Here is a 26,569-nt window from a genome sequence, read left to right as displayed (position 1 = left end):
AGAACCTTCCAAAAGTGCAGAGTGTATCTCTACCACAGGCAAATTATTTCCAGCTTTTTGCTGTACACTCCTTGCTTAGCTGAGTTATGTGTTGCAGGTAACTTGCAATGATTTGCATAAAATACATCTAAAATGTATTAATACGTTCCCTAAACCAAGAAAATCTTTGTGTGGGTTTTTTTAGAGATCTTGATGCCAGAGCAAAGAGTGAGAGATACCGTGCATTGTTCCGACTTCCCAAGGATGAGAAATTAGATGGACACACAGACTGTACTCTTTGGACTCCTTTCAACAAAATGCATATTTTGGGTCAGATGTTTGTTTCTACAAACTACATTTGCTTTACTAGTAAAGAAGAGAACTTGTGCAGCCTTATTATCCCTCTTCGAGAGGTAAATACTTGTATTTTTTAATTTATAGGGCAATATAAATAAGCAATTTCTTATTAGATATTTCAGCCTAGCCTTGATTTTTTTTATTTTGGTGGGGGTTTTTGATTATTATTTATATTTTGATTATTTTTGGAGAAAAGCCTCTTTTCATCCTTTTTATCTCTTCTAAGCATGCCATACTGATGTGTTCTAAGTAATATTTAGTGACTGTGTACCTTAGTTCAGGGTTCCTGCTACTAAAGCTCACGTGGAATTTTTTCTATCAGTTTTCATAACCCTTGTGAGTTCTTCCTCTCTCATAACTTGTATTCTGATTTACAGCCCAATTTTACATTTTTTGTGTCTCATAGGGAGGAGTGGAGGGTGAAATTTCCTAGATTGGATAAGTGGAAATTCTGTAAAAGAATCTGTCAGATACCATTTGCTTTTGTCAGATATAAAAATATTCATAATCCTAAAGTTTTGAATTGGCTCTTCACACAGACTTGCAATTGTTTATTCTTGTATGTGGAAAATATTTTGTTTGTATTTTTCAAATTGGTGTGTTTCCCTTTTTAAAGATGGTTACTTAAAGCAGATCATCAGTAAGAAGAGTTTGTTTGATCCAATAAAAAACTAATTATGTTGGGGAGATTTTTATGGTTGACTTGATTTGTGGGTTAGTGGAAAATTGTGGTAAGTTTTGGAAGTAGTAGCAAAGCTGATATAACCAATGACAGTTTGGCTTGACTGAAGAACCACAGAATATTTCAAGGCACTGTTTTCCCCTGCAAATCATTAAAAGCAAAACGAGTACATGTTCAGAAACTTTCAAGTACAGCTTCTCAGTGGCTTGTTGCGACAACTTTGGTTGTTTGGGATGAGACATTCAATTATGGTTCCACTGTTTGTCTGAAAATCAAGGGGAATGGCAGTCCTGCAGGTAAAGTGGTGGAGGAGGAGTCTAAGTCTTCATTTACCAGGACCTCTTTTCCTGAATGCAGGTTCAGCAACTGCTTTTGATAGCCACAGTCACAGCAGCACAGGATTCAGAGAAGCTCTAAAGCTTTAAGAGACAGAAGTAGGTAAAAGAATAAATGCTTCTGTTTGAACAGCTTCAAGTCTCAGCACCAGCAAGGAGAACAGTAAACCAGGGGGGTAGTGCCAGTCCTCAGAACATCTGATCAGTACCTTCAGTAATTAAAGGAAACCTTTCTGTCTTATTAAAGCTTTGGGTTAAACCCTGAGTTAATTCCAATATTCTGTAATATCCTGGAGGTGTTTTGACAGATAAGACAATAGCAAAGCATTGATTCAGAAATTATGAAGGGGGAAGATGTTTTTCAGTGGCTGACTGCACTGCTCACTGCACCTTCAGCAGGTGCCCTCTCCAAGACAAAGCACTTCGGATGTGTGTGTGTCTCTATTGAATAGGAAATTAGTGCATACCAGCTCTCATTATAGCAGAGCTATAATTAAGCTTGCTTTAATAATGTATGTCCTATGCCTTTGGAACTTACCTGTATTGTGTGCTGATTGCACTCGAACAGCTTTTAAGTGGAACAGGAAACATAGGGAACACTTTTTAACTTCAATATGCTATTAGTTAAGTCCTTTAAGTTAACAATTAACTAGTGGATTTGTAGTTAACAGAAAAATTAAAGGAGGTGGGGAGAACAGAGAAGTGGTTTAGCCCCTGAGAGGTGCACTGCAGTCTTTAGGACTTCAAAGAAAATGCATGAAAAATGGTTACCCTATCCATTTAGCTAGAGCTATTAATATTGTAGTACTCATGTCTTACCATTGATTTCTGTTTTTAAAAGGGTTAAAGGAGCAAAAGTCAAGGTACTAGCAAAATTAAATGTCCCGCTTTCTATTCTGAAGGCAGTAAGTCAGTTTTCATTAAGAAATCATCTAAAGTAATAAAAAGCAGTAGTTAAAAGTATTTATGATCACAAATTGTGATTTGTGTTTTGTTCAATGTATGAACTGCACAAACTTGATGGATTGATATGTTTTTAAGGTAATGGTTGGTAAAGTTTAGGGCAAACAGCTGTTACATAATTCATCAACAGTGTATGTATGACTTATCCCTGAGATTTCTTTGTGTTAATGTGCTTTACCAAAACCTCAGGGAACTCATTCCCTGTACTCAGTAGATTGTGGTATGAGTATTGTTTACAGATTGGAGTTCATTTAGATTAGTGACAGTTTCCCTAACAACTGAAGGCCATACAGAAGCCTCCACCTCACAGGGTTAGATATTTTCCTTTGTAAGGGAAGACATGGGGCTGATTTCCCTTTGTTGCAAGTTCCTGTGTACTGTTGAAATGAACAGGGCAGGGGATTTTCCTCCTTTTAATGCCTTTATTAAAGTGATCAGCTCAAAGTGGGGTTTTGGCAGTTCTGGGGATTTCTGCCGCCGCTCCCAGCAGTGACTCAGAAGAGGAGGATTTGCAGCTCTGTCCCCTAGGGGCCAGAGCCGGGAGTCCTGTCCTCGCAAGGGCAGTGGGGGTATACCTAGGTTTCTCAGGTTGGGTTACCAGTCCAGGGGGTCCTGGGTCCGACTGGCATCGTTTTTAGTTGGGGCGAGGAGTGACCGAGGTTTTCAAGCCGGTTTCTGCCGGCTCCGGACCACGGCCTTGATGTCCAGACACCACCCTGACTTCTCAATTCTGCTTTGGCTCGTCTTTTTTGGGGTATTTTCCAGGATTTGGTGAAGGTCCCATTCCAGTGGAGTTTGGGTTTGAGATAAATTTGCATGTCTCCTGAGATGCAAATTTCTCCCTCTCCCCACCGTCTGAGGGGAGGTTGTCATCCTCCTGGCAACAGGCTAGGGTGGTTCTGAAAAACAAGAATTCTCCACAATAGAGTTAAACGGCGGTACTTAAGGATACTTAAGGGGTGATTCCAACATTTCACTAAGAAAGAACTCTTGGCCAGCGATCAATTCCTAGCCCAACTGAAAACTCCTCTGCAGCTCCTTCTCTTAAAAAAAAAACGGTAACTTTTTTGTTCATAACACTGTGAAAATGCAGTTAAAATACCACCACTCAACTGTTTTCACAGTACACAACTATAGTACAGTTGTACATCAGCATCATCTCAAAAATGGCATATTCACATGTATTGGCAGTAAAAGGTAGGCCAAGGTTTCTGTGGCCTGTGCTGAAAGTGTTACGAAGCAAGAGAGGGATTTTAATTCTTACAAAAAAGCAGATAGATTTGTATCCCACAGATGAAATTTTGTTTCACTGATTCTTTTAAAATACGGTCTGAGGAATATCAGCTAAGTAGTGCAGGGGAGTTTTGATGGAAAATGTATTGAAACCAATTGTTTGAGGGTTTACAGCCTTTATCTTTCAGGCTTGTAAGCCCTTGTATGCAAACCATGTTTTCTGGCAAAGAGGTGTCCATAGGGATTTGATATAAGGGTGAAAGAAGCATGGGTTTATTGTATTAAGATGGTTTCTTAAACGAAGCAGCTTGATTAACTGAAGATCTTAAGCTGTAGCAACTGTTTCTTCCTAGGTGACAATAGTGGAAAAGGCAGACAGCTCTAGTGTGCTGCCCAGCCCACTGTCAATCAGCACAAAAAACAGAATGACGTTCCTCTTTGCCAACTTGAAAGACAGAGACTTCCTTGTACAGAGGATCTCAGACTTTCTGCAGCAAACCACTTCAAAAATATACTTGGATAAAAATATTTCTGGAAGCTATATCAGCTCGGATGATGAGGTATGAGAAGGAACATGAATAATTTACTAGAAGAGGATTTTAAGTGGTGTGGGGAGAGGAAACACCTTTACATTTTTGTAAAGCTAAACCTTTGGGCACAGTAATGTGACTTCTTTTTTGTAATGCTTTTGAGCTGAAGTGTTAAAATTTGTCAGTTAGGATACCTATCCTTTTCATGTTAAACGTAAGAGAAAGTGTCATAGTTAATTAGCTGGTTAATTGAATAGTACTTTTAATATCTATTTACTTGTCCAACTGAAATGTAATTCTGGAATTTTAATAATTTGAAGAAATTATCAGTTGACATGAAACTCCTTTTATTCAAGACTTTAGCTGCTAAATCCCATCTTTTGATTCTTCTGAAAACAATGCCTGAGCTGAGCAACTTTGTATGTGCACTGCTAGTGAACTTTGGAACATTTGACCTAAAAGGAAAAAACCAGCCCTGTCCTGAATATCAAATGACCTTATTCTGAACCACCTCCTTAGATATGTGTGCCGAGTAAATACTTCTTAAAAGTTATGATTAGATACACTTTTCTTAGGCACTTTGAATGTCAAGCTTTCTGCTGAATTCCAGCTTTTATGTATGAAATTCAGATCATATAACAACCTCATCAGTTCTGTTAAACCCAGCAAAGTATATTAATTCAGATCTCAAAGTAGAAGAGACTTTTGTGGTGTATCATTTTGGTATTATGTAGGTAGATCTCACATTCCAGGTATGTCCTAAGCCATACCTTAGTACTGTCCTGAGGGGCTCTACCCCGTTTACCATGTGTGTCTTAAAAGAATTTTTCTACTTGCTTTGTTGATGGTGAGATATAATTACTGTGTTGTTGTATACCAGAGCATGTAAGCATGTATAATGCTGGAACTTTTGCTGTAAATGGATCTAAGTGTTCTACGTACTGAATTATAAACACAAATTAATTGTAAGCATTTACTACTATTTGTAATATGACTACATGTCTAAATATGCATGACTGACTTGCAGTTTCAGGCATTTTGTGTGAATTGCTCTGTGAGATTTTACTGTGATGCAGTTTCAAAGCTGTTTGAGAAGTCAGAAAATCCTTTTTCTTCAAAATACTTTTCTTCCAAATCACAATCTAGTAATCCTATGATGTTGACAGATCAAGGGAGCTGGTTCAATTGCCCAGGGTTACTTAGGGTCATCATTACTCTAGCAATTCTAGTTCTAGAATTTGGTTGTGTTTCAGGAGAGCTGTTGAGAAACTGGGAGCTATTTCATTATTCTCTACTGGTCTAATTTCTGCTGGTTTATGTTTTTGTTAACCGTTAGCTTGTATACATTTTGAAGTAAAGTGAAGTAAAAAGTCCAGACACTGGCTCATCTTTATGCCTGTATTGCTTGTGACTGCTTTGTACAGGTGTTTACAAGGTCAAGTAGTTTGATTTCTGCCAGCCCTCACAAAAGCCTGAGCTCTGAGTCGGAGGGAGAGCGACAATTCAACCTCAATGATAACGGTATTCCAACAGCAACTCAAGCTTTAATGACAATGTATCGGCGCAGGTCACCTGAGGAGTTCAACCCTAAGCTGGTAAAATACACCTCTGAGTGCTCCATCTGACTGAAAAGGCTGTCAAATTATCTTTGCCTTAAAAACCATGTTGCTGACCCAGAAGAGTTTCATTCTGCCAGACCGTTAAGAAGAGGCAGTATTTTTCACAGAAGTAAAGGCTTGAACATGTTGTTTTACCAGTAGAAATAACTTCACTACGTAAAAGCAAACTTGGATATAATTCAAGGACAGGTTGTATTCCTGCTCTTAAGTATAACTGCTTCTCTTAGCAGCAAGGTCTACTGGCATAGAAAATAGGAAATGGGAGGAGGCAGCCCATTAAGAAGGTAACTGGACTGTAGCCAAATTATTTCTTGCTCACTTGGAAGGTTAGAATACTGCAGGCTTTTTAGCACTCAAGATTTTAGTGGGTCAGAGTGTTAGGAAGAGAAGCTGCATCTTTATGCCTGCCTTTCTTTGCATTTAGGCCAAGGAGTTCCTGAAGGAACAGGCCTGGAAGATTCACTTTGCTGAATATGGCCAAGGGGTCTGTATGTATCGTACAGAGAAAACAAGGGACCTTGTGCTAAAGGGCATTCCAGAAAGCATGAGAGGGGAACTTTGGCTGCTCTTTTCAGGTAGGTTTCCATTTGATTGTGTCTGTGGGATATAAGCAAAAGCATGAGGGAAGAAGGGAATTAAAAGTGATTAAAAGTGCACATAATAAATGTCTGAAAATGTTTGGAGTAAGTAAGGCTGTGATTGTTACTAGGCAACAGACAAGTTTAGACAAGATTTCTTTTCAGACCGGCAAATGCCCTTTCTCAAACAGGCTCATAAAATTAAGGAAGAATACATAAAAAGCAGAACACATCCTTGGTAACCAGAAACCAGTAGTTTAGGGACCTTGTTGATGTCCAGCAACCACTAGCAAGCCTAATTCCCATTTATTTAATAATTTCTGGATCCAGTTGAGCTTTTGGCCTTCACAGCAGTTGTTGCAAGGAATTCCAATGTTTAGATGTGTTGCATGGAACCACAATCTTTTTTTTTTTTTTTTTGTTATGTATAAAAAAAAAGCTACTCTAACATTTTATTAGGTGCTTCCATTATGTGAAAAAATGGTGTGAAAATATTTGTCTGGGATTCTGTGCCATAAAGGATTCTCTAGATATATATCCACTTAAAGTTGTTTTTTTTGAAGTTGAAGAATTTTTTTACTAGTTAGATAGAAATTAATCCTACCTCAGGCATTCTTCATAACCTATCACCATATGCCTTCTTTAGCTCTACCCTCCCCAAGATAACTACCACAGCTACTCACTCTACTTATGATATGAGCTCAAGGGCCTCTCATCTAAAGACCTAATGATGCTTTCAAGTTTGTTTTCTGTTTCTTCCCCAGTAATACATAGTCGTGTACATTTTCTCTTTGCTGCTGGGTACTAGAGGAATGTTTTCAAGAAGATAGGCACAAGAATGCAGAGCTCTGTTTTGTGTCCTATTAACAGCTAGTTTGGACTATTTTTCACTGTGTATCTATAACGCAGATTTTCTATGTAGATTACTGACACTTGATTTTGTTTGCAGAGAAGTTGTAAAGTCAGTAGTGAAATCTCATAGCAACTCTGTGAGCATGTAGTGGTATCCTTAAGGCCAAGTGCCCTGCCCAAGATGACAGCATCATTGTCAGAAGTAGGAATAGAACTCATGAGCTTTTGTCCCTTGCTCTTGGCTGACATGTCATAATTTCTGCAACCAGACATTAATCTACTCTGTTCCCAGGACAAGTCGCTTTCTCAGAGACAAGTTTTGAGTTATTTAGGATAACCAAACCCACAGCCAGCTGCAGAGGGAGCTCGTGATACCATGTGACTGCACGGTTGGTTTGTTCTTCACGCCTCCTGTTTTGTTCTGGCTGAGAGGGATTTTAACCTCATTATAAAAAATGCCTGTAGAGAAGACAGGAAGGTGATTTGATAATCACCAAAGCACATCCGTTTAAATTTTTTAATCACCTTTAAAGAAATAATATTTTCCTAATTATTTTCAAAGTTCTTGGTGACACTTGGAATGGAAAGGGAGCAGATTATCATGTTGGAGTGCTGTACTTGCTAAACCTTTCATTTTCTCCTGGTTATAATACTCTTCTCCTACTCCTAGGAGCCATTAATGAAATGACCACTCATCCTGGCTATTATGAGGACCTAGTGGAGAAATCAATGGGAAAATACAATCTTGCTACAGAAGAGATAGAGAGGGATCTGCACCGCTCCCTTCCAGAACACCCTGCATTCCAGAATGAGATGGGTATTGCTGCTTTAAGGAGAGTCTTGACAGCTTATGCTTTCAGAAATCCAAACATAGGATATTGTCAGGTAATTAAAATACCCTGCACTCCTTCAGTTTCTGGAATTCCAGTTCTTTCCTTGTAGTCCTGTTTCTTCAGTCATGCACGTGAGGGTTCGGCTGTGTGAAGCACACTGAGGTGTGGATGGTGCTGTGAGCTCACAGCTCAGTGCTGCAGAGGCAGGAGTGCTGAAGCCTGAGGGTTGTCACACAAGGACCTGCTCTAACAGCAGTATTAGTAGCACACATTGAGAGATATTTTCTGTAAGCATAATTTCTGCTCATAAATCTAGAAACTGGACAGATGATAACAGAGCTGTCTTCAGAAAATGACAATGGACCCTGAAGAAAGGTTATTTTCATATTAGCAAAAAATCCCCTCAAAACCAAAACACTTTGTGTTCAGCCTTAAATTTTTCTGGTTTTATATGTCTATCTTATAATGAAATGTTATTCAATGTATTAGTTATAAACCTCCAGAACCTCCTTTCCTCTTTCAATGATGCCATGCCATCATTCAAAACAATTAAAAGTAACAAAACCAGAAAACAACCAAAAAACCAAGCAAAAAACCCCCGAACACTTTGCAAAAAATAAAGCATCCTATGAGATATCACTGGGAGTCCAACCCATATATTCGTGGAGTTAATGCTGACCCCAGTGCATGGTTTTGAGGTTCTTATGCCCATAATTCAAGTCACTTTAGTTTCTGGTCCTAAATCATTCTTTCATACTATAGTTTTGGATAACCACCTGGGCCTTTTTTGCCTTCCTACATACTTCTGCAAAGAAGAAACTTAAATTCATTAGTATTAAGAAGCCTGATTAATGTCTGACTATTAAGAGTTCCATATGAAACTTGTTTAAGTGCAAGCAGTTCTAACAGTTACCATCATAAATTATTTAATAACACATGAGGTACTAAGTAATAGCTACAACATTTTTAAAGATTATTTAACAGAGGAGCAGCAGAAAGACATTTCAGTTCTGGTCCCTAAAACTGTCACAGTAATTAATAACCTTGAGGTTTGGTTCAGCTACAGTGAGAATTCAGGCACATCATTAGTGCTGTGGGAGCTGTTTTGGCTGCACCAGACCCAGATTCCCCAAGAGCACCTATGGCAGAATATCATAGCAGTGTAACGGATGCTTGCAGACCTGGGTCAGCCTGTGATTAGGAGAAAAAATCTTGATTTCTTAAAAAAAAAAATAAATCTGCAACACAAAACAAACTGACCCAAAAAAACCCACCAAAAAAGGCCCAGTGAAACAACAGCAAAACTAGAGAAAAGCCTTACAATTTTTTCTGTGATTTTAAGCTTTCTTAAGCCTTTCTTTGAGCACTGGGGAAACACTGCTGTTTTTACAGAGAAGTACTTGAACAGTTTGGGTTCTGCAGGGAGAGATAGCTAATTTCCTAACCACTTTTCTGCCCAGGTACAGTGCTAGATATTGAATAATTATATTTCTCTTTCTTTTAGGCTATGAATATTGTCACTTCAGTGCTCCTCCTTTATGCAAAAGAGGAGGAAGCTTTCTGGCTGCTGGTGGCTCTGTGTGAGCGTATGCTGCCTGACTACTACAACACAAGAGTTGTTGGTATGCTTTGGGGACATTTTTGAAATGGCAGTACAAAAACAAACCAAATTAACTGGTGTTATTTGTACTGAAACAAATATATGGGTAGATGCATCTGTGCATGCTAGTGACGAGACAGCTTGCTCAGGAGAATAAAGGCAATTTCCTAAAGAGGTAATTTTATTGTTAATAGTTTATCACCTACTTAGGATCAGATGACATTCTAAATTGGGCTTAAGCAAAGTAGATTTTTCAGAAAAGATGGGAGGCTAAAATTTGAGTTTCAAATTATCCAGTTAGCTGATCAAGGTAAGGTGGAAACAGGAGCTTTGGCAGTTTGCAGAAGTCTTTGTGCCTGTACCTCTGATGTGAAAGGGCACAAGAATCAGAAAGCCATTGTTGTCAGATGAGCTTCCTTGTGTGTGTTGAAGAGAGTGACTTCAATTTATCATGGAATCTGTTTTTACTATATCTCACAAATACTTGAGATACTCAGCCTTAGAAATTATTCTTCCTGGCCTGGGTAAAACACTGATGTTGTGGCATAGAAATGTATATTACAGGGTTCTCTTGAAGTAAATCTAAATCCTCACAGTCACCCTGGCCTCATTCAGCTGGTGATGCTGAGGTCTTACTCCAATTAGTAATAGTAATATCAAGCCACTATTTAACTTCTGGTAGCGCTAGATCAAATTACTCAGTTTTTATTTATTATGGAGTATATAATAAAACAGAAAAAAACTTATTACAGTTCAGTTTGTATGTATAGCTCAGTAGTGTAATGGAGTCTGTTACTCATTTGAAAGTGAGAAAATGTGCATAAGCACCATGCAAAATATTCTTAGGTTTTTTATTTATATACATAGAATATATAGATTATTTTTTTTCCTCCCCTAAATGGCAATGTATCAGTTGCTCCTGAATTAATTCAGACTTATTTATCTTCAACAGGAGCATTGGTGGATCAGGGTGTCTTTGAAGAGTTGGCTCGTGACTACATTCCACAGCTTTATGACTGCATGCAGGATTTGGGTGTAATCTCCACCATCTCCCTGTCCTGGTTCCTCACTCTTTTCCTCAGTGTAATGCCATTTGAAAGTGCAGTGGTAGTTGTGGATTGTTTCTTCTGTGAAGGAATAAAGGTGATATTTCAGTTAGCACTCGCTGTCCTCGAAGCTAATGTAGACAAGTTGCTTAACTGTAAAGATGATGGAGAAGCCATGACAGTCTTGGGAAGGTATTTATTACAGAAAATTAAGTATCTTCGTGTTTGTGGTTTTGGGGGTTTTTTTTGCTTGCTTTTGTGATTTGTATTTTATGTTGAAATACTAAATTTAAACCAGTACCATATATGTAAATCTTTTATATACTTGTAGTCTCCTTTCATCCATGTAAGGTACTCCTTATATTATTTTAAAATACTGCTAAGTGACCAACAAGATACAAATTCTTCTTTTAAGACATTCAAATAAACTTCCCAAACCTAGTTTATAGAAATTTACTTGTTTCATTATTTTAATGGATTACATGAGTTTTGTTACTTCAGCCTGCTACCTTTTAAGTGTTAAGAAAAAGCCTTGGTGTTAAGGAAAATTGTTTTGGGAATAGACTAAGCTGGACTCAGAAGAATTAGGTAGGATCTTGAACAAATAGATTTCAGTGGCTTGAGTCATTTCATTGGAGCTAGTGCTGCTGAGTGTAACCTCTGATTTTCTTGTGCTTGGTAGTAGTGTTTAGTTTTCCATATGCTTCTGGAACTTTGGAATTTTTTCATAATAAATTTCAGTAGTATAACCTTAACTCTTCCTAGAGAATGGCTTGATCACTTTTACATGTAATAATCAATATGTAACCTGTATGCTGTTAACCTCAGAGGGGAGGGCATACAAATTTATATTGCGTTTCTCATTTCTTTATTTTTTTTTCCCACCAGATACTTGGACAGTGTAACTAATAAGGACAGTACTCTTCCTCCCATTCCTCATCTTCACTCCTTGCTCAGTGATGATGTAGAGCCTTATCCTGAGGTGGATATCTTCAGGCTAATCAGGTCTTCCTATGAGGTAGGATAAGATTTCTTAACAGGAACTTGCCAACTAGCACAACTTCTGCTTCACAGAGGAATTTGATGCTCTAGTTTGGCTTTGCTTGAAACAGAAAGAACATGAAATAAATGCAGACTCATCTGAGAAGCCTGAAATGGAGCAAGGAAGAGGAGTTAGACTTTCTTCTTCTTTTAACCAAGACTTTTAATTTGAGCTGTTTTCATAGAGAAGTCTGAGGCCTCAAAGGAGAGCAGCCCACAACCAAAAAGTGATTTACAAACAAAAGGCAACTTTTGACTTGACAAGAGTTCATTCTCATTTAAGCTTTTTTGTGCTTTTCTAAACTGAAATAGTGAAATCTGTATGATTTCGGAAGACATTTCTGTTATCAGTGAAACTTTGTTTCTTTTGCCTTTCATTTACTTTAAAGTGCTGATTGTAACCATGGGCCATTATATTCTCTACTATCACCTAAGCTAAAAAAAAATCCAAGTGAAAGGTGCTGCTAATAACTAATATCTATTAAAGGGCAGGACAAAGCTAAAATATGCAGACTAGTTTAATTGTCCTTAAATTAAAAAAAAGCCATCAGTCAAAATATCTCTGGTTACACTGACATACCCATATTTTATAAAAATTAAGGAAAAACTGTAAAGATTTTTTTCTCTTTCATTTCCATTATTCCCTTCTATTGACATGGAGTTGATTTATACTTAGCAACCGCACAGCTTTCTGAAAGGCTTTTCTTATGCCCCTAAACCCCCCTTGCTTTAACGTGCCACATTTAATAAGGAAGTAGGCAGTCCTTAGTGTATTCTGTGCTGAAAGAAAAAGTGTGTCAGAATAGATGGATGTTTGGTAGATGTCTAAATGGCCAGGAAGGTCTTTATGTGAAGTTGTATTTCCTGTGTATTTTTCCATTTTCCTCATCATGAAGATTGCTTACATTGACTTAACTGAACTAAAATGAATAATCTGACTCCGTGCAGAGCTAGTTTGTCTTTCTGGGGCTTTGGCAGCACGGAACCTTGTATTTCTTTCTAGGTAGATAACCAACTGCACTTCAGTATAATTAGTCAAAACAAGTAGGATGATGAGTGAGGAACCATAAGGAAAGCAGGAGCTGGTTGCAAAGAGAGAATTTGTTTCAAGAAAGTTGCTGTTACTTAATTTATTTTAAAGAACCCTAATAATTCTATAGTAAACTATTAAGATTCAAAAACTTTAGGGCACCTGTTACACCTGTTTTGTTTCTTGATTAGTTATGTGTACTTAAGGCTGGGAACTCACTGATAGCTTTGTTACAGCTACAAAGAATGAAATATAAACTAAATGAGCATATTTTTGTTAATTTTTAGAATTTAAACTGCTAAGAGTGCTTGCTGGCTGACCATCTATTCTTAATATTGTAGACATTTATCATTTAAAAATAATAGGAAGACCTACAGCTGAAGAAAACCTTGGTTTTCTTGAGACCTTTGCCTTGTCTCAAGCATACACATACCATCCCCAAGGAGAGGGGAAAACCTTGTCTCTTCCAGATTGTCCTGTGATATTTGTCATGAAAATGTGATGAGTCAGAACTTGATGGTACTGGCCAAGTCATAATACATGAATTGTTTTATGAACACCTGCTTTCCATCATGTTCTGACACTGTCCAGCTCCTAGGTGATCACATCAGATGCATATATGAGAAGTCTCCAGTGAAAGTTGAAAGAATGTGGAAGAATTGCTTGGTAGATATGTGATTAGCACCCCTCTCTGTGATGATATTGAGCAGACTTTTCTACATTCAAAGAAGAAATTGTCTTTAAAGAAAATACATAACAAGTGCATTTTACTGCCACTACTTTCTTAATTTACTGAAAATAGTTTTCAGTAAGAAATCTCTTATCCTTTCATTCAATTTGCATGCAATTCAGAAGCCGTAGATCCTGGTGTCATAATAATTATAGTAGAAGTGACTGAAATAATGCATAATAACTACAGTTTTAAAAGCCTGTGCACAACTCACTAGCTGTCTGTGGAGTGTAGACTCATAATCAGAGCTGTTACATGTTTAACTAATTTAATTTGTGTGTTAGCTAGTTAGGAAAAAAAAATTGCCTTCAGCATTTCAGCTGTGTGTACAGCGGTATCTGGATCTTGGCCATATTAACTAAAGAGCTGACCCTGGACGGTCTGTGCTGTGGAAAGGTTTGATACAGTTTTGGCCTTGAACAGGTGACATCCTTCCAACAACTCCTTGTACAATTTGAAATTTAGCATGGATAAAGGACCATTCCCAGAAGGGGTAATCATCTGCAACCTTCCTTTTTTGAAGTCTACGTGAATTTTAGTTTTATGGATGTGAACAGACTTTCTTATTTGGCCCCACAGACCAGTGAATAAACTGATTACTGGAATAGGTGTGGCCTCAGAGCCACAAAAGATCTGTTGTTTCAAGGTTTTGTGAATACCTGAAATACCTCTGTGATACCTGATATTCATGAATGGTTATCTACATTCTATTTTTGTCAAAAGACTTCTTTATCTGCAACATGCTCACAAGTACATGAAGCATCTTTTTACTCCCTAGGTACATGATAAAGATGAACACCTTTATAGATAAATGCAGCTTTAGCATTAATTTCATTTTGCAAGGATATGCCAGCATATTATGACCTACTTATGTAAATGCACTTGCACTGGAAATATAAATCCATCCTGTATGAAAGTGTGTCCTGCCACCCCTTTATGCTTTACATGTGTTTTAGTTGATGTCTGGCATTGTTCTTCCTGCTGATCATCTATGCATTCCTAACTGTGTGGATTTTGGATGGCAAGAAACTTCTGCTTATAATACTTCTACAAAAATAAATCTTAGGGATTAGGCATTCCTCTGCGTATGAACACATGGAATATTGTTCCTAATAGGTTTTCCCCCTATGATGCTTTGGTAGTATCAGGAGCTCCCTGACACTGTTATGTCCATTGTGGAAAAAAGTTGTGAAAATAAGACTTGGGTATTAAAGAGCATATTTTCCTAGTGGAAATAGCATTCCTGCTACTTTATTTCAGATCCTCAGAATGTAAGGACTGCTGTACTGTCTCCGCCATTAGAGATCCAGTTAGTTTAATATTCTCTTTCTGTTGTGATCATGAGACATTCCAGGACAAGCTGAAATATAACTCTGCAGGAGGACTTAGGAAACAGTCTATTCACAGAGATTTGCCAAGCAAGAAGTTTTTACATACTGAGATTACAATTTGAAATGAGAGAGTTTGAAATTGAATAAAGACCTTTCAAATTAAAATAAGTTATTGGAAAAATAAAATCTAGTGATATAGTCCTAAAGTCTTTGTAATTTTGTAATGTGTTTAAAAAATGCATTAACAGCAGTTTCATTTGTGGTACATCATATAATTAAATTAATTTTTCTAATAAATTAAAGACAAGCTGAATATTCTGAATATTAATACACAGACAATCATGTACTACTTTTTCTCTTTCAAGAAATTTGGAAGTATCCGGGCAGATTTAATTGAACAAATGAGATTCAAGCAAAGACTGAAAGTCATCCAAACCCTTGAAGATACTACAAAGCGCAATGTGGTCAGTACTGAAATAATGTTCATAATAAGTTCAGTCAGTTTCTGAAGCTTAACTTAGCTTTTCAGTGAAACATGGATGTCAAATTTGTAACTGTTAATGTTGTGTTTCTAAAGGTACGAACTATTGTGACAGAGACTTCTTTTACTATCGATGAACTGGAGGAACTATATGCACTTTTCAAGGTAAAACTAAGTGAAGATAAGATCATGTGCCTCCAGGAAGTGTAAATGTTCAGTTTTGGTGTGGGACTCTGTCTTTTCTAAGCAACGAGTCAAGTCTGTCAGTTATTATTTGGTATCTTGATACAAACTTGCATTAGCTGCTGTATTATTGATATACAAAAAAATCCTAAACTCAAGCAGTTTTTAAAACATCAGGAAAGGTTTAGTTCCTGAATTGATTTGTCCATGGAAAAAAATATGTACTGGTAAAATAATAAAATGAAAAATTGGATAGAGGCTTTTGATCAGTCATTAGGAACTAAACATATGTGTCTCTCTACCTGACCCAAGTTTTGGAATTTATCACAATTATTCTATTATCTCAGATAGTTAATGCTTTTGTATAGCAGTAAATTATTTTTGTCATTGTTAATGCTTTAATGCATTAAATGGGAATTTAATACCACGAAGTGATGTGTCTTCATAAGTTGGTTGTACAGCAGTGCCATTAGATCCACAAATTTAAAGGTGAGCATTTAAATGAGTTAGCTTCACTTTCATTCACAATGTCTTGAGTTACTTTCTTCCTCTGTTTTGTTATAACAAGAGATTCTTTTTAATATGATGAAGAATTTATATCCTGTTAATTTCCCATCTGTTACAAGAAGTCCAGGTTGTCCAAATCCTGCAGTGCCTTCTTTCAGTCTTTCATGAAATCAGTGAGACCAAGTTTGACAGTCTTCCCTGGGTAATCACTGTGCAGTGCTGGGACGTTTTTCTCTAAGCTTCTGAATTGTTTTGAATTAGATTCTGGCAAAATCAGCCCCAGAACCTCCACTGACTTCCGTAAGACTGAAAGAACAGTACATTATTCACTTTTTTTGAGAATCTACAAAAAATATTTCAAATAAACAGCTAATTTCATATGAGTAAGGATTAAATAAAGATTTCATGAGCCTTCTGACTTGGCTGCATGATGAGAGTGACTAAACACAGCAAGCCTGGGAAGTCACAGCTCTGGCCAAAACAGGTATTTCATGTTTCATCTACCTGAAAGGCAGAAAAAGTTTGCTTTATCTTCTTTTTTCCTTTTTTTTTTTTTTTTTTTTTAATAGAGGGATGTTTTTTTATGCTGGTTAGAGGAGAAACCCCTTCCAAAAGCAGAAGGGCTAGATAAATTGAAATGCATCTGTTATCTTGCATTGTTTTAAGAATGCATGTGGAAGAGTTGTTTGGAATTTTTTTTACCATGGAGAGTGATGAATTGTTTATAGAGGTGCTGACAGTCTCGTGGTGTTTACCTTCTGTTTAGGCAGAACACCTGACGAGCTGCTACTGGGGAGGGAACAGCAATGCCACGGAGCGGCACGACCCTAGCCTGCCTTACCTGGAGCAGTACCGCATTGACTTCGAGCAGTTCAAGTGCATGTTTGCCCTCCTCTTCCCCTGGGCCTGTGGCACTCACTCAGATACATTGGCTGCCCGCTTGTTCCGGCTTCTGGATGAAAATGGAGATCTGCTCATCAACTTCCGTGAATTCGTCTCTGGATTAAGTAAGGAGGCTCCATGGCACTTTCAAGCTAACGTGACAAACCAGTTTGGTTCTGTTCAGCTCATTTTATCGTGCCTGTGACAGTGGTTCCCTCAGATCTTAGTAGGTGAATCTGCATTAGGCAGTGGTGTATCACACTGGGAAAAGGACTATACGTAGACAGATCCATTAGGATCTGAGGATTTCACTGACTGCTAACTCTCAACACGAAATCTAGCTGCAACACAGGTGCTTAATGGTGTATTTCCCCTAGGCATTAGTTAGAGTGTGAGGTACTACCTCTCTTTCTTCTGAAATCAGTAACCAAAACTGCAGAGAACAGTTTGGAAGTCCCCTGAAAAGGAGAAAGTGGAGGTGCAGATCAGAGAGGGAGGCTGAATGTTTTTAGTCTTGAAGAAGCAAGATTTTGGGACATGAAAACCAACATTGCGAGCCCCAGGATTAAAGTGAAGAAGCAAAGATGAGGCAGGAGCCGGCCACTCCTTTTTTAAATATAGCAGGAGTTGTTTGCTGTAAGTGACCAACATCTCACCATCTACCACGTGTCATTTCATGGCAATGTGGAATTTCCACCAGCTCTATATTTTGATTCTTTTTGAGGATGAAAGGGTTTCCTTGTCTGGCTTTCAGCAACTCTTTGTTAAGAGTGTGTTTAAGCATTAGGGCTCCAAATGCAGCCTTGCATTAAAACCTCTGTACAGAAGTAGTAGCACCTGTTCTCTTGTAAGTGCAAAATAGCTGTAACAGTAGAACTGGCTGCACACCTCCCTTTCACACCACCCAAAAAATACCAGTGTTTCCTGTGATGCAGTGATTTGTATTTGAGGTACTGTTCCAGGTAACACTCTGGGGCCTTTTGAGGACCCAGGAATTAACTACTCTTCCAGTTTACAGGATGCTGTTAGTAACAGTCAACCAGCTATTGATTGAGACAGCAAGTTTTGGAACCAATAATGAGTAATAAGAACAAGGGCCAGTATTGAGCACTATGAACAGAAATTAATGTAAAATGCACAAATGTGACTCTAAGCCAACATGACTGAACTAAAATCTTCAATGGGCAAAACAATCAAAAATGCTCATTCTGAAATCTCATATTTTTCAGAAACTAAGCTTACTGTGGTGTAATTTGAAAACCTTTTTTTTTTTCCCCCTAAAAAGTAAATCAACCCTGCTGACACCTTTTTCAGTTGACAAGCAGATGAGTGGTAGGAAGGGCAACATAGGCAACAAAAGAACAATGGACCTGTTTTAGCATATTTCACCATGCCCCAGGACTTTCAATAATTCCATTTCTTTTTTATTGTCCCTACAACAAATAGCTCCAGAACCTCCTACTTCAGGTGCCTCTAGGGCCTCAGCTGAGCAAAGATGGAATAACTTGGTGTATTCTTTATGTTTACTCTGTGCCTTGTTACAATAAATATAGTCCAAATATAGGAGTGGTTTGCCCAATGAGTTGTGCTGCTCAGAAGAGGTTTGCAGCCTTGGTTAGGAGCTCTTGAGTTATTCGCTCTTGACAAAGCTCCCCTGCACTCCTGTAACACACTGGATTATAGCATGGCAGCTGTTGACTGCACATCCAAGCAAGCTACAGAGATCTCTGCATGGATTCCAAGTGGCCTGCCTCCCATCATGTTTTTGTGATACTCCCTTCTCAGAGCACACAGCTCCCCACATCTCCAGTGGCTGCTGCTGGCTGCAGTACTTGTTACAGTCTTCTTTCAATGTCAGCACCATGAAAGCTGTGTCTTGCAAGGAGTACTTGAATGTTTTTGTTGGTTTTTTTGGGGTTTTTTTTTTTTTTTTTGCAAACAGGGTTTTTTCAACCACAGAATGCAGGAGGATATTCAAAAAGCAGAGTGGTAACCTCACCACTTCTCCAAGCCTTTAAGAGGCAGGATCACCTCATTTGACCTGCTGGCAATGCTCTTCTTAATTTTGAGCAAAAAGGAAAAGAGACACATTAGGAGGAAGGAAAAGTGTGCATGAGGAAGCACATAGAGATTAATCTCAAATTGCAGCTATGCAGATTTTCAGTTCTCTTCAAATCTGGGGCCAGAGAGAGCAACAAGCCTACATGTGTCACCCTGTGCCCTGAGTCCTATTTTGCAGTTCCCTGTTGATGGAGGATGCAGAAGCCCATTCTGTCCTTTGGTTATGTCATGTTGCCTTTACCAGAAGAGAATGCATTATCTGCATGGTGTGATACACCCGATGGGAGCATAATGAGATTTTGTGCTTAAAAAGGACTGTGTTGAAAGCAAAATGGCTAATGTAGTTGTGCTCACCTTTTTTTTGGCCTAACATCTGTATTTACTGGAGTGTTAAGCTTTGCAAGGGACTGTGATTGTTAGTACTTGCCGCACCACACTCTAGTTTGCATAGCAGAGGTACATTGACGGTCACCTATAAGGTAAAATAAATCTCTGCACAATCTAATTAATAAAAGTTAACTCATTTATTTATGGATGGCATGTCACAACAAGTAAGATTTATGAAAAAGTCTGATTATCTGTTATTTAGTTACTTGAAAATTAACTACTGTCCATTTAATTAATTAGAAGGAGGGGCATCAATAGACCTCTTGGATTTCATACAGCTAATTCCAGTGTAGTCCAGAAACAAATAAGGGGTTGATGTGGAAAAATCATGAGAAGGTATTGCCTGAACATCAATTTAGCCCATGGCTAAGGTATGATAAATGCTGTATATTTGAATTTATCTCTTTTTTTTTTTTTTTTTGGTAAATAATTTACTGCTCTGAGGCATGTGATGTTGTCATTAGATCCTCAGATTAGAAAGTTTGAAAGCCACACAAAAAAGGTCTTGTTAAGTTCCAGCTGGAGGCCTTTCTGAGTGATAATGCCATAACCATAGATAGAGTTTTATGAAATAGGCATTTAAGAACAGACCCAAGATTGAAGTACAAAATTCAGGGTAGATTTGTCTGTGTTCTCTTACTGTTTTTACTGTATGAAGTCAAGTGACTGCCTTATGATCTTGAGCTTTAAAGGGGGACAGTACTTCCCAGAGGGAATGTAGCAGCTGTTATTGTGGTAATAACAAATAAAATGGCAGAGAGTGCTGACTATTAATGTACTGCATGTAATATTGTTTAGGTGCAGCATGCCATGGAGATCTTACAGAGAAGCTGAAGCTACTGTATAAAATGCATGTTTTGCCTGGTAAGTAAATGATGTTAAAATAGCTCTTGTTTTGCTGAGAACAGGAATTTGGAGCAGAGTTGTTTATGATTGGCTTTCCCAATTAAAAATTAATTTGTGGGAATTATTGTAGCTGTTTATGCAGCAGTAAAATAAGGAAGCTTCTGCTCTAACCAGACAGATTTGGAAAGTCTGAAAGTACCCTCAGAGCCCTCAATTGCTCCCTCCACAAACATATAAATTTCTCTTGCCTTTTAAGCTGGGGTTGGTGATATCCTCCAGGCATAAATCCAGTGTTCTTCAGCATATGTTACCATAATACACTCTATTTAAGAGTTTGAAAATGAAGCTAGTTTGAAATGTTCCTGCATGTCCTGGCTCCTCGTTTCTCTCCCCAGGCTTTCTTCTTGGTTTCTCCTCTGGGCTGGCACAACTGTTTGCAGAGGGAAGCTCCAGGTCATTTCATAGATGTGTTTTCCAGGGAGCTGTACAAACCTGGACTCAGCTAAGTGAGAGAAGCAGTTCAGGGTGGAGAGGGGATGAAAACAGCTCAGAACAGTTCTGAAAACTCTATACTGGAACTGTGTCCTCTCTGGCTTGTCATGCACATGCCTTAAAGAGCCTACTGTTGTCCCTACTGAACATGCACTTTAAGACCATTGCTGGGTAGTTTCATTCTTGCGCACACCTACATGCTGTGGTAAACATATCTAAACATATCTAAAAACTTTGAGAGGACATTCACCTTTGCTTTGAACGTGGCTGATTGCTCCCAGCAGGTTTTGCTTGGAGGTAGGCCTGAGTGATTCAGTAATTTAAATGGGAAAAGTACTTCAAATACTTTCTAAAAATACTTAAAAAAGACATTGAACTATTACAAAAAAAAAATCTGTTTTTAAGAATGCAGCTTCTCATATCTGGGGACTGGCGAGCTTATTCCAAATGATGACAGATTGTTTCAAGGTAGGAAAGAGAGCAAACCCTGCTTAGGACACACTGAGCTGTACAGAAGAAAGTAATGGAAGTTGGCATGGGAAGATGGGTAAGCCAGCCTCTGGAAGCAAACAGCTCCTTGTGAGACAGTATTGGATGTTGGGAAGGAGACAATTCAGGTCCAGTTGTTCATCTCCTCTGAGTTGAAAAGAGATGATTCCTGGCCCATCACACCCTTGTACTTTTACTTCTAGAAATATGCATTCTAAATGTATTAATGGAAATATTTTTCATTTTTTATTAAAGGGTGAAATTTTTAATGAAAGAATCTTACTATGTTGTTTAGATCCATCCCCTGAGCAAGAAGAGCCAGACTCTGCTTTTGAAGCTACTCAGTACTTTTTTGAGGACATCACACCAGACTGTACACATGGTAGGCATCTTTTGTCTTGGGCATGAGAAGATGAGGTGATGCATTTCAGTCAACATATCTTTTTAGGGAGCTACTTTTTAATTGGATTAAACCTTGTTAGCAAAGTATTCTCTGTAAAAAGTGTTATGAAGCATTTGTATATGTGTTGATACCTCGCAAGGTGCAGGCATGTGTATACTCAGAGTCCCCCTGAACTGTGCATTGCAGAAGAACTTGCAAAATAACTCCATATGTTGTAGTAGAGGTAATTTTGTGGAGAATAAGAATAGATTGGCTTTCAAGATGTATTTGGATCAAAACTTAAAAACATTCTAAAACACCAAGAGCAAAAGGTACATCAAAATGTAGTTCAGCTGTTTGAAATCTCATGTGCCCTAACGAAAGCCAGCGTCTCATCACTTCTGCTTTAAATTACTTTCTCTTTCTTGTGATACTTGATGTCAAGTTTCTTTTTGATATAAGAAAAATATGACCCATCCTTCAGGTTATAAGTGGGAGGAAGGTTTTTTTGAAAATACAGGGAAGAGTTAATAGTCTAGAAATGGCAATTCCAAGTCCTGAGAGGCAAAACAGGATGCCCTAGTATGATGACCAAACATGTATCATGCTAGGAGGTGTGTTGTGTTAGCACGGGTTAATCCCTGTACCATGTGGACAACACCTAAGGTTGTCCCAGCCAAAGTAGTGATACTATAAATGAAATGGAATTTATGGGCAGGTTTAAGGGTAAACAAAGCCATAATTTATTCCTGTAATTTCTACTCTGCTTTTTTTGCAGAGTTTGTAAATATTTGTAAACATTTTGTTGTTTTGCACTGTACATGTGAAAACAATGTCTTTATCTAAACCCACACTGATCTCTCTCTCCCCCTGCCCCTCCACTTCCTAGTTGTTGGCCTAGACAGCAGGAACAAACATGGAGTAGATGATGGGTTTGTTACAGTGAGTCTGAAAACAGACAAAGGTATGCTTGGTGTCTCCTTGTGATTTACATCTTTCATTTCATGTAAAGATGCTCCTTTTGAAAATGGGGAATAAAGGTAATAATTTGAGGTTTCTTCATGAACTTTTTCCTCCATCTCTGGGTAATTTGTTGGTAATAGGCAAGAAGAGCTCACAAGAGAATCGAAATTACCTGAGAATGTGGAGCCAAGAGAATAAATCCAAAGCAAAAAACACAAAGGACTTACCCAAGCTGAATCAGGTATTTCTGCTGCCACTTTTCATTACATTTAAACTTTCTTCACATATCTATAAATATTTAATGTATTAACACTGAACAAAGGTTTTATTTTGAACAGATACTTTTTTACCAGAATAGCAGTCAGCTGATTGCAGAAGTTTATTGTTTACAAAATACTTTAACTGGCATTCAGCTCCCAAAACATCCCAAAAATGAGATACACATATATAGGAGTGGTAAAACATAGTATTTTGATCTTTAGACAAAGGATGTGACACTGAATATCACCAGCCAGCTCTTAATGTCTTATGAGCATAACCTGAAAGTAGTATTTTATGTTTTGTAATTTGTACTGCTAGTCTCAGTCCCCTCAGACCCACAGCTGCTGAGGAGGAGACCCATTGGGATAGCTGTTTCCTCCAGAATATGTAGGGAAGGTTTATTTCCTGTAGGACAATGATTCTTACTTAAGGTAGCCCTGAGCAAATCTTCCCATCTAATTTATCAGTTTTGAATTTCAAAAGACTTGTATCCAACTAAGTTACTCCTGTCAGCTAAGGAGTGCTACAGGCCTTCATTTTTCATTACTTCTCATCAGTTTTAGCAAACCCTTAGTTATACTTAGCATCGTTCCTACAAGAAAATCCACCAAAATGAATGCAGTGTCTCACTGCTCACCATCTGTTGCCCTCCTGTGGCTGCAGAGAAGTGTATTTGTGGTATGTTGGACAAAATATCCAGTAATATATTCTAAATAGCTTTGAGAGAGGCAACATATATGACTGCCCAGTCATAGAAACTGCTTCCTAGACTGCACCTGGATTATTTCAGATTTCACTTTAGTCACATAAACTCTTGTGTCCTGCCTCAATCCCAGAGTTTTAAAACTGGTTTGGAAGATGTCAGCATGATCTTTTCCTGCTCTTGTTAATATTCCTTCCCCCTGTGTTTAGGGGCAGTTCATTGAGCTGTGCAAGACAATGTATAACATGTTCAGTGAAGACCCCAACGAGCAGGACCTGTACCATGCTACAGCTGCCGTGACGAGCTTGCTCCTGGAGATCGGGGAGGTTGGGAAGCTCTTCAGCATGCAGCCCCCCAACGACACAGACAGCAGCAGCTGCAGCAAAGCCATTCAGAGCGAGCTGTTCCAGAAGAAGGAGCACCATCAGTACCCCCTGGAACAGCACAAGGTGTTCCGGGGGAGCCTCGTGGCCAGCGAGGAGGAGGCCGCTGGTACTGACAGTGCCCTGGGCATGCAGATGGAAGACATTAAGCTGGAAGATTCTTCTCCCAGGGACAATGGAGCCTGTTCTTCCATGCTCATTTCTGATGATGACACGAAAGACGACAGTTCCATGTCCTCCTACTCGGTGCTGAGTGCGGGCTCACATGAGGAGGAGAAGCTGCACTGCGAGGACATCGGGGAAGACACGGTTCTGGTGCGGAGCAACCACACCCCTGCCCTCCGCAGGAGCACGAGCATTGACAGGGACTGGGCCATCACCTTTGAACAATTTTTAGCCTCCCTTTTGACTGAGCCAGCACTGGTCAGGTACTTTGACAAGCCTGTGTCCATGATGGCTAGGATTACTAATGCGAAAAACATCAGGATGAGGGGTAAACCAATAACCTCGGCCAGTGACTATGAAATCTCTACTATGTCGGGATAAAAGGCAATCGGGTTTTTTATTTAATTTTTTCTTTTTATTCTCTATTTATTAGTAACTGGCAGAGGCCCTGGTATTTTCAAAACATAGTTGTTTTCACTAATGTGAAAATGTTGGGGTGCAAACATAACTATCTTCAAGTATAATCACTCTTTCTGTGGGAAATGTTACACATGCAAATTTAATTCAAAATACAGAAAAAAAATGCTTGTCAGTGAAGTGTGTGTATTATTAATATTGCTGTCAGTGTATAATGGTAAAGATTAGTTCTTAATTTCTAAATGTAAACTTAATGCCAATATTTATGAGCATTTTTAAAATAGACATATATAGAAATCTGATGCTTGGGGTGGAAAAAACCCAACAAAATGGGAAGAACCTAAAATTTAAAGGGACGCTGTCAACCTGAAAAGAACCTCAGGTGAAAATAAGTTCCAGGCAACATCCTTGAAGCATAATTTTATTTAGTATAATTTTTTTTTCCAAAGAGGCTTTGAACCTATGCTTTGATTTTACTTTTCTGAATATATGAAAGACCACTTCAGTGACACCTGCCTGGCTCTTAACTTCCTCTGCCTGAGACTGGTATGCTCAAGTGAAAGTGAGATATCCATCCCAACCTAGCTGCCACAATCAGGCAAGTGTGGATTAATGTGGTGGTTTCTGCCCATTTGCCTTTCCCTGGGTTCAGCAGAGAGAAAGCCCTTTCCCAGCTGGGGCCACCAAAGGAAGATCTCCAGCATGACCCTATCCAGGGTATTCCTAACCAGTGGACTTGGAAGCTTTGCTGGTGTTCTCCAAAGACAGTGTATGCAGGTCCCAGAACAGACTGGTAGAATCTCTTTTCAAAATTTGAAGTCTGTTTTTAAAAGCTTAGGAAAAAAAAAAAATATATATCTGCTTCTAAGGCTGGATCTACAGCAAATATAGCTTAGTTCTTAAAACTAACCTTTACCACCAACCTATCATATCCTTGTTAGATTAAGAAAATAAAAGCCTGTATTGCATAAGTCTTAATTTACTACAGTGTAAAGCAGCAGTAATGAAAAAATCTGCAAGATAATGTAACTGAATGTTTAAATCTTACTGAGAACACTGTCACTTTATATGAAATGAATAGTGTCCTGTATTGACTTACTGAATAATATGTTAAAATGAAAACTGGAGCACCTGCACTTTGAATCCTTGCTTTTTTTATACAAGTATTTGGGATTTTTTTTAAGATTTTGTTAGCTGTTTTTTAACTCATATTTGTTTGTTTCAGGATCATGCCTACATGCCTAATCTTTATTTGCTGTTTTGAGAATATTTTCTGTAGAATACTGTTGATTTTTATACTTTCTGTACAATACTGCATCCGCGTAACTTGCAGATTTTTTTAGCACAAGTTATGTTTAATTCTTTTGTTTTAAAAGAATGCTTTTAAACTGTCAGATTAAGTGGTTTTTAACCACAAATAGGTAATGTGAACAAATAAAGTACACTCTGCACAGATTTGATTTTTAACTATTAAAGTCATGCTAGAGGGAAAATGAGGTGGTTGTGCTTTATTACACAGACAAATGTTAGTATGTCTACTGGTAATGGTATGAAAAAGCACTGTAGCCTTTCTCCTGTGACTGTGGGTAGATTTACAGATGTATCAAATAATGATATTAATCTGAAGCCATAATCACCATTTTGAATGCCACTACTTTGTTTTAATTTAAGATGCCAAAGCCAGAGTGGGGGCTTTGTTACAATGTCTGGCAGCTGAATAAACTGTCATGGAAGTCTTCAGCACTATGAATTAACATCATTAACTAGACTACTGACCTTTTTAGGTTTGCAGATCCCTAAAATATTTCTCTTTAAGGTGTCTGTTATGTTAAAGTGAATTTAAGCCTATCAGCAAACTTACACACACCCTTAGGGACACACAGGACACAGCTCCAAAACATTTTTCTTTAAAGAGTTTGTCAGCTTTGTTCTCACCCCACCAGGGTGATGCAATGGTTGACAAGAGTTATTTTGCTGTTTGGGCTCCTGTAACAAGAAGAGGCATCCACAAGTGAAGCTCTGGCCAGTTTACAAGGCAACTTTTTTTAGTTTTGCTCTAGTAGCCTTCCTTACCCTCCTAATCACATCAGCAAATCTCCCAGGTGTGAGCCAGGTCCTATTTAAGAATGGCATTGCTATAGGTAGCAGCCAGGTGAGTTGATCTTTTCCAAGTTTGTTTGGATGAGGCTGCCCTGTCCTTGATCAGGACCATCTGGAAGTTGCCTATT

The 26,569-nt window shown here is 38.3% G+C and overlaps 1 protein-coding gene across 2 annotated transcripts in view; it reads left to right on the top strand.

Moving 5' to 3' along the window:
* The window catches only part of TBC1D9 (TBC1 domain family member 9), a 49,671-nt gene extending 23,837 nt beyond the window's left edge, over positions 1 to 25,834 (top strand). Inside the window, exons 6-21 of one of the 2 annotated variants that reach the window (XM_059843812.1) lie at positions 185 to 392; positions 3,903 to 4,109; positions 5,504 to 5,674; positions 6,123 to 6,273; positions 7,799 to 8,013; positions 9,466 to 9,583; positions 10,514 to 10,799; positions 11,496 to 11,625; positions 15,105 to 15,203; positions 15,317 to 15,385; positions 16,677 to 16,917; positions 20,039 to 20,104; positions 21,363 to 21,449; positions 22,339 to 22,413; positions 22,553 to 22,653; positions 23,586 to 25,834. In XM_059843812.1, coding sequence (XP_059699795.1) covers positions 185 to 392; positions 3,903 to 4,109; positions 5,504 to 5,674; positions 6,123 to 6,273; positions 7,799 to 8,013; positions 9,466 to 9,583; positions 10,514 to 10,799; positions 11,496 to 11,625; positions 15,105 to 15,203; positions 15,317 to 15,385; positions 16,677 to 16,917; positions 20,039 to 20,104; positions 21,363 to 21,449; positions 22,339 to 22,413; positions 22,553 to 22,653; positions 23,586 to 24,305 — 2,944 coding nt within the window. In that variant the 3' untranslated portion in view covers positions 24,306 to 25,834. The remainder of the gene's footprint in view (positions 1 to 184; positions 393 to 3,902; positions 4,110 to 5,503; positions 5,675 to 6,122; positions 6,274 to 7,798; positions 8,014 to 9,465; positions 9,584 to 10,513; positions 10,800 to 11,495; positions 11,626 to 15,104; positions 15,204 to 15,316; positions 15,386 to 16,676; positions 16,918 to 20,038; positions 20,105 to 21,362; positions 21,450 to 22,338; positions 22,414 to 22,552; positions 22,654 to 23,585) is intronic. The other variant, XM_059843813.1, reaches the window with a different exon arrangement.
* The last annotated feature ends 735 nt before the right edge of the window (positions 25,835 to 26,569 follow it).

Source organism: Haemorhous mexicanus, chromosome 4, assembly GCF_027477595.1.
Source record: "Haemorhous mexicanus isolate bHaeMex1 chromosome 4, bHaeMex1.pri, whole genome shotgun sequence".
Classification (NCBI taxonomy): Eukaryota; Metazoa; Chordata; class Aves; order Passeriformes; family Fringillidae; genus Haemorhous; species Haemorhous mexicanus.
This window is presented reverse-complemented; position numbering and strand designations above follow the sequence as displayed.